Source organism: Protomyctophum bolini (assembly GCF_963924005.1).
Source record: "Protomyctophum bolini genome assembly, chromosome: 5".
Lineage (NCBI taxonomy): Eukaryota > Metazoa > Chordata > Actinopteri > Myctophiformes > Myctophidae > Protomyctophum > Protomyctophum bolini.
The window spans coordinates 47,927,860-47,946,225 of record NC_137866.1 but is presented as its reverse complement, the minus strand read 5'-3'; the positions used below and the strand labels follow the sequence as shown (position 1 = coordinate 47,946,225).

The following is an 18,366-nucleotide window of genomic DNA, read 5'->3' as shown; positions in this document are numbered from 1 at the left end:
ACGCTCCACATTACTTTGTCTATTTTCGACGCGCGACGCCGTTTTGTCCGAAGGAACGTTAAATCTACAGTTTTTAACCTCAGATTTGAAGAACATTAATCGCCTCTGTCGGGTGGAAACCTCACTATGTCCCCCAAAAAAACGGTCACTTTTCAAAATTAAGCATCAAAAGTATAGCAGATCTATATACAAGCTCAAAACTCTTGGCTTTAAGCCACGTTTCGAGCTTGTGGATCTATAATACGTTTTATGCTTTTTTTTAGTGTGCGGGGGAAAATAATGAAAGTATGAAACAAAATAAACACAAAGGATTTCTGGGTTTCTGCCCCGACACCGATGGCATACCGTACATGTGTCCGAAATCACGTCCTCGTTCACTTCTCCCTAGTTGTATGCAGCTGGACTATAGTGAACTATAGTATTTAAATAATAAAATGTCCAGACCAGAGCGTTAGCTATGTCCAGCATGTCAACCTGTGGATATTTGGAGCAAGATTATACATATTTTGTACATTTGATTATACATCTGACATGTGTTTATTGTCAACAATATAATCAGTGTCCTGTTCTTCCAGAAATAAGGCTAATGATATAATAATACTAATACTGCTCCATTGAAACGTTGCCTAGCGTCATCTACCTCGGAATATATGTTATTCACCCCACTACAATATAGGGTGTAACAATAATGATCGCTATACATTCGGACACCACTAGATGGCGTAATCACTGTAGTGCACAATATAGCAGCGGCAATCCTTTTCGGGGATTGTGGCCCAGTTGAAAATCTCAAAAGCTAAAAAGGCCACGTATACAATTTCAGAGCATGTTCATTTCAATTATTTCCTATTAATCGGTATCGCAAAGTGCCATGTCATCTTCTTTTTTTTCTTTACACATTATTTTGATATTATTGTTATATCTTTTCAGCGTTTCACCAATTATTTGGAGGCCCACTTGCAATACCCTCGCGGCCCATCAGTGGGCCACATGGTAGACAACGCCCCCCCCCCCACTACATATAGCGAGTAGGGAGTGATTTCGGACACAAAGAGAGACGGACTCACGCTCACAACTCGCAGCCTCATTTTTGTACTCTGCGGTGCACTGCGGTGTTTTGCGACGGAGCCATAAACAAATAAACCTTCCGTTTTTGCTCTAGTCTAAGCTATAGTCCTCCTCCTGCGGTTTTTAGATGTGTTAGCCTGTAGCGTCTATATTTATCATGTAAATACTCAAAAACTCTTGTATTTATTTGTTTGTTCATAACTTATTCATCTGGCGTATTTATTGAACACTTTTTTTTGTTTATTTGTTTATTTGTTTATTTGTTTGTTTGTTTATTTATTTATTTATTTATTTATTTGTTTATTTGTTTATTTATTTATTTATTTATTTATTCATTCCTCACTGTTGGGTTGAATAACAAAAGGAACATCCATTGACCTTGTAAGATGCTGCTGATCTTCAAAGAATAATGTTTATATGCATGAAAACTGTAGAGAGTCCGAAGGACTTAGTTTTTTAAAGAGGAACAATGTAACAGGTATAAAAACGACGGTATAGCAGAGGGGGGAGAAAAAAACCTTTCAAAACGAATCGATTAATGCACATTATTTATTTATTTATTTATTTTGTTTTTTTTTTCTTAAAAGGGCAATAACTTTCACTGGCATGGCAACTGACATGTATAAACAATCATTATAGCTGTTCATATTTAGGGCAATAAAATGAAACCATGGAAAAATGAGAAGCTTGAGATATACTGTCCGTCATGAATGATGTTCATATAAAGCTGTTTGAGAGATGCCACGCAATAGTCCCCCGGAGACGGTGTAGAACTTGACACTAGGTATTGTAGATTATGCTTTGCGAGAAAATTTAATATTAGATGGAATGGATTTCATTTGACTCAGCCATTTCATTTAGTGTCCAAAGTAAGTGTAATCTATATAGTTCTGACAAACCCCCATGCACACTGGGGCAGCTGATTAATTACTGACGGTGCATGAGCAATAATAATGGTGACAATGATGATGATAATAGCAATGTATTTCTGTGTTTCATGGATCCCAAATCTGGCCTAAACAAATGTGTGTTTATGTAAAGACTATCATTTTCCAATGTCCAAAATCAACAACAACTTTTATTAAAATAAAATAAAAATAAAAAATAGCCCCAAAGGCCATAAATGAGAGCAATCTTTTCTGGCAGCTGATTGTCTGCTGGAAGCAAAGTCCCACACAGTATTATGCCTATATATATGTATATCATTTGCATTTACATGTTGCTTTATTAGCTTCAAAATACAGCTCTTCTCATCATGTGGACAATTGTTCAAAATAAATCAGGCTTTTTTAAACTACACAGTCATGACACAGCCATTCACCCCCCCCCCCCCCCTTCTCTCACAGACGCTTTTGTAAAAAAAATAAACGTATGGTGGTGTTTTTCTCTGGCATGCAGTGTGAAAACAGCAGAGTTCCCGCTGAGCAAGTGAATATAGTCCCAGTTAGTGGCTGAATTCAATTTGAAGCTGCACCTATCGGCCCTTCATTGCAGCCTGAAGTGTCTCGCCAGCGTGCCAGAGAGAGAGAGAGAGACGTCTCTTTATGATGCTGTAATCAGATGATGCACTGCAATACATCGTTCCTGTCCCACGAGAACACTGCTCCCCCTATATGTCAAGTGGAAACCTTGTATGTCCAAAACGGTTATAACTTGTCAGGAAATGAAAAGAATAATGAATGCATATACGTTGTAGTTTATAATTCAGTGTCTTAACTCTTTTCCAATAACTTTGCATCGGTTCCATCTTTATATAAGACACGCTCTCACGACAGCTCTAGATCAAAATGTCGGCTTTTTTTCTGCTCTCACACATTTTGCGCAAAACACTCTTACACACGACAAATTCAGGCATTAAAACAAATAAAAATAGACGGAGATACCAGATTTCTAGCCTGACGGCGATGATGGCCTGAAGCGGGATCCGCTGGGGGAGGGGGAGGGGAGTGTAACAGGTGTTTGTAGACAGACTGCAGACAGGGAGAGTAATTGAGTCGCTGCGCGACCTTGGAACCGGAAGGTCGAGCACCAGCAGGCAAATGCACCATCAGCAATTTGCATAATTTGCTGCTGTCGGGCAGAAACCTCTTATCTCCATATTTTTTACTTGGTTAGATTGTTTTTTTCTCCGAAAATCACTGCCCTACTTGATCACACTAGGCTATACAGCGTCACACTTGAAGCATCAAAAGTAGCAGATGTGTGCAAGCTCGAAATGCCGCACGAAGACACGTGTTTTGACCCTGATCTGCTATTTTTGCTATTGTTGAATTTGAATCCTCAGAATTAGCAGTTTTGGACATATGAGGGTTCCACCCGACGGAGACGATATATCCCAGGGTGACACGATCACCATAATGGTTTACGGACACCCTAAAAGTAAATAAAAACAAAGTCCAAACGTCCGCCCTTCCTGTTTTATCATCTTGCAGTAGAGAGACATGTTCGCTAAAAACACGTCGCTTAAATTCACTCTGAGGGGGTATAAATATAACCAAAATGGACCCTTATATGGATCATTAAATAGGCTACACACTCAACATATTACAGCGTAGGGCTCAATCATTGTCCAAAAGCACCTGTGCTAAGGTCAAGTAGCTTTATTTTTTGTCTGTCTGACACATTTTAGGCAGAAAATAATGATCTATCGCAAAATTGTGTTTTGGTTTGTTATGCAGTAATACATTGGGGACTTTAATATGACAATGTTGGGATGGTGACACACTTCTGGAAACATATAATTGGTGGCATTAATGTTCAAACAATACATTATAAAAACATTCACAGACAAGGTCACTACAGAATGGTAATGTGTAGTACATGTGTGAAAACATTGTTCCTCTTTGACGATTTTGTAAATATGTTTGTAAATATATCACAGCAATAATATGACAATGCATGTAGACATTTAATTGCTCTCTTTTTCTAAATCACGCTGTCTTTTTTTTGGGGGGGGGAAGACAAAATACAGGTACACAAATTGCAGTCTGGGTGGCAATGTGAATCAGGGAGTGTCTTGATTAAAAGCTATCTGTTGTAAGTTACCCAACAGACCTTCAAACTCTGTGTATTCTGAAAGATTTGATCGTGTTTCCTTTATGCTTACTGTTTCATTCACGTGCCCGGCTTGGCTGCGCAATGAAGAAGTGCCAAAAACTGATTTCCATGACAAAAGCCTTCAACATATGGTTGGCTCCTTGAAACCTTCCATATGTCTCCTCACTACACTGATTTAGATTTGACTCTCTCTCTCTCTCTCTCTCTCTCTCTCTCTCTCTCTCTCTCTCTCTCTCTCTCTCTCTCTCTCTCTCTCGAAGTAGTAGGAGAAACTCAAGCCATGATTGCTTGCGGGGTGTCTGGTTTATCTTGTTCTGCTATACAGTTAACAATGATGATGACAAAAACAATGATAACGTTAATAAAAAAACCAAATAGCACAAATAACCCACAGGTCCATTATGTATTTGCTGTCGGTCATACTCAACGTTCTAATGACTGAATGCATTTTTTTATCCTCTGACTTCATATCTGAGTGACAACCAACACCTCAGTCTTACTAACAAATGCATTATGTTAGCAACAATGCTATCGGTATAACTGTAAAATGTTCTGAATTTATGCTAGAAAAAATCTTAAATCATGACAATTTTCTGAAAGATTTGAGGCACATTTTAACGATTTTTCAAAAACAGCAGACCTACAAGCTCGTAGCGCGCCGCTCGTATAGCGTGGCGCGCTACGAGCTTGTAGATCTGCTATTTTCCAATAGCTAAATTGTTTAAAACACCAAAATGGGTTAAGACGCTCAAAATGGGTTAAAACAACGCAAAACACAGCCCTAAATGTTTAGACGAGATTAGATATACACAAGCGTATATTTCTTAGATTTGTTCGTTTAAAAAAATGTAGGAAAAGAAAATGTGATTTTATAGCTCGAGTCATGACCCATCAGAATTGGTTGGTTACCCACAAATGGGTCCTGACCCACTGTTCCGAAGTGCATTAGACCACAGGCCTCCACCCCCATCTCTTGGACCCCCCCCCCCCCCAATGTGTAATATCCACTGATTACAAACAGCTGCAGGGTCCCATTTGGACACCTGGTGATCCTGCAGAAACAGTTAGCTCAATAGATTGGCTATTTTCTGCGAACAAAGTGTAAAAAATAAAAATAGCAATTTGTTTCATGTGATGTAACGATTTGAAATGGATGCCTGGAGAGGGTTGGGTCACAATCTAGTCATACGGAAGTATGCTTCCACCATCTAGTGGTGTAATACATGTACAGCAGACACAGTATTATGACAGTCTATATTACATAGTAGGCCTATAGCAGTGGTTTTTCAACCAGTTACCAGTGGTCCCCAGCTAAAGGATGGAGAGTTGGGGTGCATATTACTTAGTTTAGACTAGTCAGTGGTTAGACATGGGTTAAGGTTAGGTTTAGGTGTGCTGCCCTGTTGGGTTATAGGTTTAAGGTGAGGGTTTGAGATAGGTTGTAGTTGTAGTATGACTAATGATTGGTCTAGTCTAAACCAAATACTGTCTAAACTAAGTGCAGCACCCGGAGAGTTTACTACCATCAAACCCTATACACTCAATATACGCTCCATATATGGCCAGTACAGAATTTATTCCATATGTCGAACTGACCCCCCCATGGCAAAGCGCTCGCCCAGCAGTCCCAGGCGGATGCGTGCACACGACCTCGGTCACTTTCTCGACACACACACACACACACACACACACACACACACACACACACACACACAAATTTTTATTTATTTTATTTATATTTATATTTTAAACAAGGCATCATCTCTCAAAGTTGTGAGAGAGGGAGAGTTACAGTAGCAGACAGTATGAGGTTTTGTCAGAAGCACTTATTTTTTATCCCACGATTTTGTAACCCATTTTTCACCCCTGTGTCAATCATCTAATGTGATCCTGGGCTCTACACACCCTCCGCCAACCTAGTCCCCATATATGGGGGACAAGGGGAGAGCAACGGACTTGAACTCATGTTGCAACCCGGCCGCACCCAAAGAGGTTGATGCCTGAGTGTCCAAGTTGCTCCTTTACACCTGACAGGGGGGAGTTTCCCTAGTTGGACGTAGCGCGTGGAAGGAACACGTTATTCCAACCAGTTCCTTTCCCCTCCATCAGGCGCCCCGGCTGGCCAGGGGGAGGCAGTTTAGTGACCAGGATTACTGCAAGTTTTTTGTGAGGGTACCTACCCTAGGGGACACGGGGAGAACATGCAAACTCAACACAGAAAGGCCCTTTCGCCAACCCCGCCTTCAGGTATGGGCACTGATGCGCCCACAGCGTCCCGAGCGGGAATCGAACCCAGGACCTTCTAGCTGTGAGGCGACAGCACTACCAACTGTGCCACCGTGCCCCAGAAGCACTTTTTAATACCGTCATTGGTTAAATATGTCTTTAACCAACACCAGACGTAAAGGGTGTTCAATAGCATTGATTTATATATATATATAAACAATGGAGTTAAGTGTTTTCAACAATATGCAAATTGTCTGTCATAATCGCCTTGCATTCATGTTTTGCTGATTCGTGATTCAAACTAGAGATGTCCCGATACTGTATCGCTATCGGAAAAGTATTCGGTATCAGCCCTTATTTGTCATATCGGTATATCGGCGAATATGCCAGTCTAACCACAGGGGGTAAAGGGGTTGACACTCTGGCAGGTAAATAAAATGTTGGGGCATGTGGAGTTTGCTTTCAAGTTGCCCCAAACGGCAAGTGCACAACTGGCACATATATGAGTGAGGAGTCTGCTATAAACACAACATGAGATATATATAGCTATAAAACACAACACGAAATCACAACACTGGTATCTGTATTCGGTATCGGCTAACACAGCAATTGTGGTATCAGAATCGGATCAGGAAGGATCTGCAACAAATGCAGGCTTTTTAATCCATTTTGAAAAATAGCAGATCTACAAGCTCATAGCGTGGCACCGAGTGCCGCGCTACGAGCTTGTAGGTCTGCTATTTCTTTTGAAAAATCAAAGAATGACTGACATAGAAACATAGCTTTTTCAGACATTTTTAGAATCTGACCTCAGGTCAAAATGATATACAGTAACTTCACGTCAAGGCCAGCTCAGTACATTTTTCTGGCAAATATTCCACCATGAATAGGGATGCTGTGAGCTTGTAGATTAGCTATTTTCACAATTGTTACCTCTTCCTCATAATATTTGACAATTGAATTGTCAATGTGTGACCTGGGGGTCCCGACCCACAGGTTGAGAACCACTGTCTTCAGGAACCGTTCCAATGGACAGGTGGTGCCTGCCAACTTGGGAGGTATTCAGCTATTATTTTCAATTCTGGTGTGACTTTCAGCATTATCACTTAAAAGTTACATCTAGTTGTTGTAAGGTTATAAAAGAGGCAAAACAAAAGAGCTGGCATGCCCTCCTCCCTGCTAACAACATACAGCTGTCTAAATTGATCATCCCACTGAGCTAATTTAAAGTGGAACGTGTGCATGATCTCTTTTCAGAGCACTTAACTGACTGAATCTCACACTATGTTAACCATTCTTGTTATATTAAATATAATTTTTAAATAAACAAATGACTTGAATAATTAAAGTGTTAACAATAAAGTGTTTTTAAACAATAAATGCCTAAATTAAGTATTTTAAATTGACTTGGTTAAAGTCAACATTTTAATCAAATTAGATACATTTTAAACCTTTAAGTTTGAATAAATTATTCAAGTTAATAACTACAAGTCTACCGCATACATTTAACAAAACACGGTTGATCGACATTTTTAAAAAGGTCAATACAAAACTGCTACGAGGATAAAACCAGAAAGGCACTAAGGCTTCTTTTACATCAGGTAAAAAGTAAGAGGAAAACGTACAGTGCAGTACAGTCGGTAGTCACCCCCCCCCCCCCCCCATACACGATTTATTGTCTTATTTTTCTTTCTTTTTTTTGTAAATGAAAATAGAAGATTTCAATGTGAGCTTGTAGATTTTCTATTTGCATGTGGCCTGATCGTTTATGTTGTGCTTGTTTTAATAGACCTGGCAACACGGTTAGTAGGTTACATATGATGACTGTTTACTTCCGCGTTGGTCGCCCACACGCCCAAGTGATTGAACTGCAGCCACACATTTATAATATGCACTTGTCGTGGCTACTACAGTAATACAGTAGTTTAAGAAGAGATTGACAAACAAGAAAAAAAGTTTTAAATGTTTGTTTTTTTACGTCACGGTATATCAACCCTTAAACCCCTTCCGCGTTGCCCCCTCCACACGTGCACCTGCATGCGAACTACTGGTAAACACACACAAATCATGATGGAGGAGAACAGGTCCACGTCCATCCACAGTGGCAGCGTGCTGGAGGTCCACAACGTCCCCATCCAGGTCCTCATCAGACCCATTCCTCCCGTTCTGGACGAAAGCAAAGTTCACAGTCTGATGGAAACCCTACAGGTACGTATAAGAATGAATATAAGTAAGATAGCTCAGCCTCTCGACTTTTAGTAAAATAAAGAATACACTTTTGCTACCGAAACAAGGACGGTTTAACTTTGTTGAAAGCCTATACTTTCCTTGGTGGAAAGACGAGAGCTAAAATGCACTTTTTATCCAGTAAAGAAAAGGTTTACCGGATGATCTTTTTATCCAGATGTTGTCAATATGAAAAATCCATTGACCAGATCTGTAAAGGCGCAGTGGAGTAACAAAACATTTCCCCTGGGTTGCTGGAAAGGCCTATTTAAACTGTAACGGATCCGTACACATTGTAGGCCTATACGTAGAAATAGCACTAAGGAATAGTGGGCACCTCCTCAATGGCTCAATGTAAAAAATAAAAAATTGTTGACCTTCTTGTTTATACCAAAAATATTGCATGTACAGTGTTTGTACTAGCAATTGTAGAAATATTACAGTTAATTTAGTATTTCCCTCCCTCTCTGAAATCTGAAAGTATGTTGTATACAGATTTATTTGATTGTATAGTAATCAATCTCTATACTCTGTAAAATCAAGAAAGAATAACATGAGACAGAGACATTGATCACTGCTTAATTAAGTTAATTTATGACCTTCTAGCAGTTAATTTCGTTTTATTAAACACATTTCTTCCATGTAGCCCATGTTTTGTAATGGCATCATCGTGCTATTATGCCCATGGATATACAGAGTGAACTTAATTATAAATTAATATGATAATACCTTTTATATAATCACCTATATTAATTTTGTTTGTTATTTACAGCTAGGTAGAGAAGTGGGCGAGATGGACAATGGACAATATATTTTTTTTTAATCAATTACACACCCCATGAAACCTTGAATTCTTTGACGGGACGGTTCATCACTCATCAGTCAGTAGAAGAGACTCAGGAATATTGGCTCAGGAATGTGACAAAACAAAACAATATCCATGAATTCAAGCCTTCATAGGATGTGTTTTTAATTGATAGAAAATATGTATTTGTTATGGGGGGTGAAGGTGAACTACTCCTTTGTAAGGCTCATTCATAGTCTGGATTTTCGGTGGTGAGGTGACCACCGCTCCGGTGGTGAGCTGACCACCGGAGCTGAATTAACGTCGAGCGGTGGTGAGTAAAAAACAGAGAGAAGGGCTGGAGCGGTGGCGGTGGTTTGCTCTTCACGGCGGCTCGTGACGTCATGTTGTAGTTCGGTGGTCACCTCACCAGTCACCACCGAAAATCCAGACTATGAATAACGCTTAAGTGATAATTCCCACAGTGCAATAATCTGTTGAGTTAAAGCACTGACTGTATATGTATTCCACCTAAAAGGCAGACTTAAAGGTCACTGGGGGTATTTATTTAAAATGAAAGAATACACGTTTGCTACTCACCAAAAATAAAGACAATGATAATGTGTTGAAAGCCTTACTCTCCTTCGTGGAAAGACTCTCAGCTCCCCCACCTTCTATGTAAAATACACTTTGTGGCCATAAACAGGCATGTCTAAAGTAAATACAGATTAATGGTCACTGCGTGGGGGTATTTCCACCTGCCAAAACAGTATAGACATAGACAATGTGAAGATTAGCTTGTTCCAAAAACCTCCCACTAGGTGGCAGTGAGTGTCTGTCTCTACTGCTCCACAGCCAGTGATGCCAGGCAGCATGTTATCCTTTTTCTTTATTGTGGTTTCTTTCTTTATTTATTTTGAGTGGTTTTCTGACTCAAACCCTTTCATGTCAAGGATCCCTAAAATGATATATATTTGGCCACGGACCGTGGCCACCTGAAAAATATTTTAGGGTCCCTGGCACAAAGTATTTTTCAGATGGGGGTCCGGCCCCCAACCAAATATATATATATAGACCCCCTCGGGTCCCCTCGGGTCTTAACCCCATTCTGAACGGGAACCCATTTTGGTGTTGGCATCGTGTCGTGCTTTAGCTATTGAAAAATGGCAGATCTACAAGCTCGTAGCGCGCCACCGAGTGGCGCGCTACGAGCTTGTAGGTCTGCTATTTTTTGAAAAATCGAAGAACGACTTGACATTTTTAGAATCTGATCTCGGGTCAGAATTGGGTTCATCAGACCAGTGTGTGTCCAGTGGAAACCTCGTATGAATCTGATCTCAGGTCAGAATGGAGTTAATTAACGACACTACTGTATGTTGTTTGATGTGTTCCCGCAGGGGGCGGCGACGGACACCGACACGGTTCCTCCCATCGATGTGCTGTGGATCAAAGGTCGAGACGGAGGAGATTACTACTACTCGTTCGGAGGCTGTCACCGATTCGCCGCGTATCAGAGACTCAACAGGGCCACGATACCTGCCAAGATCATCAGGTCAAACCTCTCTGACCTCAAGGTCTACCTGGGAGCCTCCACTCCTGATCTGCTGTAACGATGAAGCAGAGATTAGGGATTTAACCCGCATTCTGACCGGGAACCCATTTTGGTATTAGCATCATGTTATGCTTTAGCTATTGAAAAATAGCAGATCTACAAGCTCATAGCGCGCCACCGAGTGGCGCGCTACGAGCTTGTAGGTCTGCTATTTTTGAGAAATCGAAGAACGACTGACATTTTTATAATCTGATCTCAGGTCAGAATGGGTTAATCAGACCAGTGTGTGTCCAGTGAAAACCTCGTATGAATCTGAACTCAGGTCAGAATGGGTTAAACTACACTTTGGAGACTCAAGCCGCACTGTAAAGCACTTTGAGCTGCATTTCATGTCATGAAAGGTGCTATACAAATAAAGTTTTATTATTACTATTTTTATATTATTACTATTGTTATCATTGTGACATCTGTGTCATTTTTGGATATGAACTACTTTTAACCGTTATTTTATACTTTGGCTATTAAAAAATAGCAGATATACAAGCTCATATTATCCACGAGCTTGTAGATCTGCTTGAAAAGCATGTGTCCAGATCTATGAATTGGATATATCATCGTCTTTTCCTTTCGGCTTTTCCCCTAAAACGGGTCGCCACAGCGAATCGTCTGCCTCCATCTCACCATGTCCTCCTAACATCATGCAGTCCTCTTTCACTACATCCATACATCTTCTCTTTGTGAAGAATCCTCTAGGGGTCTAGACTATAGGCCGGAGGCCTGGCAGTTCCAATCTCAACATCCTTCTACCCATATACTCACTATATCCCTCCTCTGTACGTGTCCGAACCATCTCAGTCTGGCCTCTCTGCAGGCTATATCTCCAAAACATCTGACATGCGCTGTGTCCCTCTGATGTACTCGTTCCATCCTTGTCACTCCCAGAGAGAACCTCAACATTTGAGTCTCTTGCTACCTCCTGCTCTGCTTCCTGTCTTTTCCTCAGTGTCTCTAAACCATACAACATAGTTAGGGATGTCCCGATATACACTATTCCTGTCCAACCTGCTTGCACTCGTTTCTTCACCTCTTATTATAAGCGCCCACAGGCTTGTTTTTCTAAAGTAGCTCTTATATTGGTACTGTATTTGCCGTTTGCAGGGTTTTGTTTCTAAGACTGTTGTAATGTTGTTTAAACCAATGGTTCTCAAACATTTTCATGACAAGGACCCACATATTAGTATGTATAATTTGTCTGTGGACCTCCATCTGCAATTATTTCGTGAGGGACCCCCATAAAATATTTAACTATTGTTTTGAAACTCTGCAAACTCTACAACACGTCACATTGCGATGTGTTGTGAGCTTGTAGATTGGCTATTTTGAAATACCAAATGTATTAGGTTCAAGTGGTAACTGATTTTGATGCTATATTAGCTCAGCCATGCTATACTAATGCAGCCTTTTTCCATTTCCATTTTTCCATTTTGTCTTGCAATCTCTGGCAACACTGAACACTGATAGCAGACCGGTTTGCAATTTCCATGCATATAGGATGATAGAACTGATCTCATGACAGCTGCATTTCATTTTGTACACACCTTAGACTTGACTTGGACTCAAGCTCAAAGATTGGGTAGTATCGCTATGCTGAACATACAGTATATACAGTAGATACAATTATGCAACAGTTTTATGTATTTCATCAGCAGCTGGCATATTATTTCATGCTTCTTTTTTTTTTTTATAATTTTTATCCCACGATTTTGTAACCCAGTTTTCTTTTTCACCCAGTGCCAATTATCTAATGTAATCCTGGGCGCTACACTTCCTCTGCCAACCTGGGGGGGCAGCGGACTGACCTCATGCCTCCTTCTATGCATGAGGAGTCCAAGCTGCTTCTTTTCACCTGACAGAGGGGAATTTCCCTGGCCGGACGTAGCGCGTGGAAGGGACACGTTATTCCGACCAGTTCCTTTCCCCTCCATCAGGCGCCCCGGCTGGCCAGGGGGAGGTAGTTTTAGAGACCAGGATTACGGCATGTTTTTGTGAGGGTATCTACCCTAGGGGACACGGGGAGAACATGCAAACTCCACACAGAAAGGCCCTATCGCCAACCCCCACCTCGGGTATGGGCACTGATGACGCGGAGGAGGGAACACGCCGCCAGTGCCCACAGTGTCCCCAGTGGGAATCGAACCCAGGACCTTCTAGCTGTGAGGCGACAGCACTACCAACTGTGCCACCGTGCCCCACATATTATTTCATGCTTCAACCAAAGAGCAGTGATGATGACTGCAGTGTGAAGTAGCCTACTCACCAGTAGGGGGGGATGTAAAGGCCTTTTGTAACCGTGCACAATTATGCATTGTCTTCATCTTGCATTATATTTCATGGTGTTCTAATTATCAAATGAGCATTATATTTGTATATTTGTGTCAGAGAGACGTGCTAAGGCAGTGATGTTGGTGAAACATCTGTTTTTCTGTGGCGATAAGTTAACAAATCCATCTCTGTTAATAGCATAATGTTCTTAAATTCATGTTGTGTACATTTGAAATAGTCTTTTATAAAAAAACATAATGATCATTTATGTATATCATTGTTATAATATACACTGTTTGATCCTTTAAAATAATGTATTAATAATGTAAAATGAAATAATAAATGAATCTAAGAAGCGATTTAGCTGTCCATTTTGCTAACATTATATCCTCCGAGACCGCAGGTGTTATGACTGAGAAACATGGATGAAATGCAGCTAGATCAAACTTCTATAGCCTGACGTCAAAATAAAATAAAAAGTCTTCTGAAAGAATGTATATTCAAAGATTTGCGGCACATTTTCACGATATTTCAAAAATAGCAGACCTACAAGCTCGTAAGCGCGCCACGAGGTGGCCCGCTATGAGCTTGTAGATCTGCTATTTTTTTCAATAGCTAAAGTATAACATAATGCTTAGTTAAAACACCAAAACGGGTTCCTGTTCAGAATGGGTTATAGGCTACCTTGGGGTCCCACAGGGCTCTATCCTAGGTCAGGAGTCTGCTAGCATTTCTGTCAAACACCATGTCTTTTGAAAATAACCAATCTACAAGCTGCACAGCTTGCTTATCTGCTAAGTAAATATCCATTTATTTTTTGTTTCCAACATTTTATTTGTAATTATTGCTAAAGATTTTTTTTTAGATAAATAAATTAGGGGGTGGAAAAAACGCTAAAGAAGTATAGGCTAGTGAAAATAGCAGATCTACAAGCTCGCGGGAAATTTCTCTTTTGGTGTCTCGAGCTAAATGTTTGGGAACATGTATAGTTCTCAAAGTAGGGGTCCTACACTGAGGGCTGAGGGTGTGGTTCCAGGGGGTCCCCACTGGTTCCAGGGGCGTCCCACACTCCCCCCGCTAAAGTATATTGATTTGCTTTTGACAATATAACGTCTCAGAAATGCTTGTTCTGATTCCGTGCAACACGTTTAGAATGTTTCAGTCTACCTCCTAACAGACACTGAAAGCAGTCCTGGATGTGGCGCTCTGTGACAGTTAATATCGTCAACCTAAATGTTGTAATGGTCAACAGCCCTATATAGCTTTGTTCTGGTTCTAAGATATGGTGTTGTAGCCAATTTGATGAATTATACTGTGGTTAATTTGTTGTATGAATATGCACTGAGATTATGATACTGACTGACTGACAACCTGGGCATAGGCGGGTTCAGCCAATCACAGGCACAGCCTATATTGTATGTGTCACATGGGTGCACAGCAGCATAGGAATTTTGGGGAAAGCCACACAGTTTGTCAACCGTGCGTGTTTTGTTTGTTTTTCAGTTGTTATGAGTTCATTTTGGTTTATCTTGCAGCACCAGTTCATTGTTCAGTTACAATTAAGCACCCGGCTTCTGTTTTCTGCAATCAAAAGAAAAACCCCTTTCAATGCACTTAAATAACGAGATCTGATTCACTGTCAACACCACCACGCGTTGGACAGAGCTTCATTCACACCATATCCCTCACTGGCATCCTTTTGTTGAAAAGCTGCCTTTGCAATAGGATTAGAACTATATAGGAGTAGAAGTTGAGAGCTGCTATATATATATTGGCCTCCCAGTGGAGGCTATATAGAGGAAGTGATTGTGGGGTTCTGGGGTCCCCCTAGGAAGCCTAAACGGGTCTCTCGCATGCGACAAGACTTCCTGTTTCCCCCGCCACCTGCAGGCTGATGCCCCGAAGCGACCACCACCACATCCTCAAAGGGACTCGATCTTGACACGCACAAACCTGAATGAGGGAAGGAGGGGAAAAAAAGAGATTGCACCTGTTACACTGTGTGGAGTTGAACGAATGCTTCATCTAGATCTAGAACATGGGTTCCCAAAGTGGGGTACCCCTAGGGGTACTTGAGGGAGTTCCAGGGGGGGGGGGACCCAGCTATAGCTCAAATTATTAGAGATAGTTAAGGAACCAAAATGGACCCTTATGGGTCTGTAACTCAGAGAGTGTATACCAAAGATAGATAATGCCATTAAATTGGGGGTCCGTAGCATAATGCGTGTGAAACTGGGGGTCACTGGCTTACGTTTTCAAATGGGGGGGGGGGGATCCGTGGCCTAATAAATGTTGATTTAGGGGTGCTTGACACGAAAAGGTTTGGGAAACAACTGATCTGGAAGGCTTAAAAACATCCAAGGAGATTCAGCTATACAACAGAGGAAGGAGTGTTTCAGGTCATAGTGTGTAAACACAAGTGCCACTTAATCCTTTCTATTAGGGATGATGTGCCCGTGAGACATTTTGGCCGATATCGATATATCCGATATAGTTCATTGCTGTTATTGCCGATGGCGATATAATCTCATTCTGTATTCAAAAAAATGTATAAAGATGTTGTCCATTCTGAAAAAATGCATGAAACAGCCAACAGGGTATAGCTGCACTGCAGGCTTATAGGCAAGGTAGATATACCTTATATTTAATATTGTGAGCTTGTAGATCTGTTCAAGCTGTTACTTTGGGCTTGTTTATCTGTAAAGACAATCAGGTCCGATTAATTAATTGGTTCCGATTAATTCGGTCCTTAGCCTGGGGAAGGTCGCAAGACCGAAACGTTGCGCTCTGCTCTTTAACCCATTCTGACCTGAGATCAGATTCATACGAGGTTTCCACTGGACTACACACTGGTCTGATTAAAAAACGAATGCTCTTGAACCTGACAAGTCATGGCGGTGTGCGGGTGTCCCTCCCTCCCTTCTCCTACTTTTCTACTTTCAAATTCTGCTATATATCTGCAGATCTACAAGACCTGGCCACTTGTTTCTCGTGCAAAATAAACAATAGCAACGCTCCATGTATACAGTGCATGGCAGTGGTATCAACTCATTTATCTTGATCACCACGCCGGGATATTATCGTTACGTGCTCATGCACATGCACATGATATACAGTGCATACATTACACTTGACATTCCACAAAATGAACAATGAGCAAGGAAAGACCTTGCTTTCATCTTTTGTACCCCAGACGAATGGAATGAACCCCAAATGGAATAGACTCTCTGAAACTGGACAGTATATATATAGAGAGAGACATTTAACCCCATAGAACACTAACATTTGTCAAACCATCACTAATCCCGAAAAATATGTCTTATTATCAAAATATATTTAAGTACAGTAATAAATGGCTACTTGAGGTACCCATTTTTGGGCGGGAACCACTTTTGGTGTTTTAAACATAATGTTATAATTTAGCAATTGACAAATAGCAGACCTACCAGTAAGACGCGCAAACGCGGGAAGCGAACGCAGCTGAGACCCTGCAGATCATGTCTGTCTGTCTGTCTGTCTGTCTGTGTGTCCCGCTGTTACTGTATATGTGGACCTGGCCCCTTTTGTGCCCATATATGGAGCTGAGTGATTGCTGATGCAACACACTCCATATTTGGATAGCGGGACAGACACACAGACAGACAGACACACACACACACACACAGACAGACAGACATGATCTGCTAGGTCTCATAGTAAGTGCTCACTGAGTTCGCAATCACTGCGTTCGCAATAAGCTCATAGCGCGCCACCGAGTGGCGCTCTACGAGCTTGCAGGTCTGCTCGAAAAATCGAGAAAACTGGAGGATTTAGAAGAATTACAAAAATAAATTAGGTCGGCCTAAATGTGTTAACCCATTCTAGACGGGAACCCCTTTTGATGTTTTAACTAAGCATTATGTTATATTTTAGCTATTGAAAACTAGCAGATCTACAAGCTCATAGCGCGTCACCGGGCGGGGTGGTGCGCTATGAGCTTGTAGGTCTGTTATTCTTTGAAAAATCGTAAAAATGCGGCACGAATCTTTGAATATTTCAGAGCGAACGTTTTTTTTATTTTTAAGTTGACGTCAGGCCTAAATGGGTGACCGTTGGGGCGTTCCACATTTTAATGGATGTATTTAATTTGTGGGAAAGGTAAACAAATATAGCCTATATATTATATAATAAATCCCCCCCAAAATCCGTTAGTTAGTATAGGCTATAGCATCACAATCATTGTAACCACTTTAGCACTTTAGCGCTATTCATAAATAGGAGATGTAAAAAAATATATAAAAATATCAGTGCCCATACCCGAAGGCGGGGTTGGCGAAAGGGCCTTTCTGTGTGGAGTTTGCATGTTCTCCCCTTGTCCCCTAGGGTAGGTACCCTCATAAAAAACATGCAGTAATCCTGGTCACTAAACTGCCTCCCCCTGGCCAACCGGGGTGCCTGATGGAGGGGAAAGGAACTGGTTGGAATAACGTGTTCCTTCCACGCTCTACGTCCAACCAGGGAAACTCCCCCCTGTCAGGTGTAAAGGAGCAACTTGGACACTCAGGCATGAAGGAAGCATGAGTTCAAGTCTGTTGCTCTCCACTTGTCCCCCATATATGGGGACTAGGTTGGTGGAGGGTGTGTAGAGCCCAGGATCACATTAGATGATTGACACAGGGGTGAAAAATGGGTTACAAAATCGTGGGATAAAAAAATATATTTAGAAAAGACATGTGAATCCCTTGACTCCTTCAAAATCGCTCTCAAAGGGCACCTACGGACGGCTGCAATTCGAAACTGGCCCCGTGAAATTGACCAGGGGGGCAGTCAGACAGATATTTCGTGAAGCCACTAAGGAAATCGGGACTTCCTGAAAGTTCATATAATGGCCTGTTGTGGCGCTGTCATTGGGCCCAAAAAACCCCATAACTCCACAGAGGCCCGCATGTATTTGGGCCCAACTTCACCTATAGACTGTATTACCTTAATAAACATGGTCATGAATACTTTCTGCTTCCAGTCACTAGTTTAAAGTCTCATTTCTCATGTCATAATATTCTTTTTGGAAAATTATGGTCCCATTTATTAAATAAATTACCATAAAGTCGCGTATGTTCTGAGGGGCGTGGCTACCGTTACAGTCTATGAACGG

The 18,366-nt window shown here is 41.3% G+C and overlaps 1 protein-coding gene across 1 annotated transcript; it reads left to right on the top strand.

The window, feature by feature from the left end:
* Positions 1-8,203: 8,203 nt before the first annotated feature.
* Positions 8,204-10,994, top strand: srxn1 (sulfiredoxin 1 homolog). The gene is made up of 2 exons (XM_080764769.1): positions 8,204-8,559; positions 10,759-10,994. Exons 1-2 carry the CDS (start codon positions 8,314-8,316, stop codon positions 10,969-10,971), a joined length of 459 nt encoding a protein of 152 aa, XP_080620895.1. The 5' UTR covers positions 8,204-8,313; the 3' UTR covers positions 10,972-10,994.
* The last annotated feature ends 7,372 nt before the right edge of the window (positions 10,995-18,366 follow it).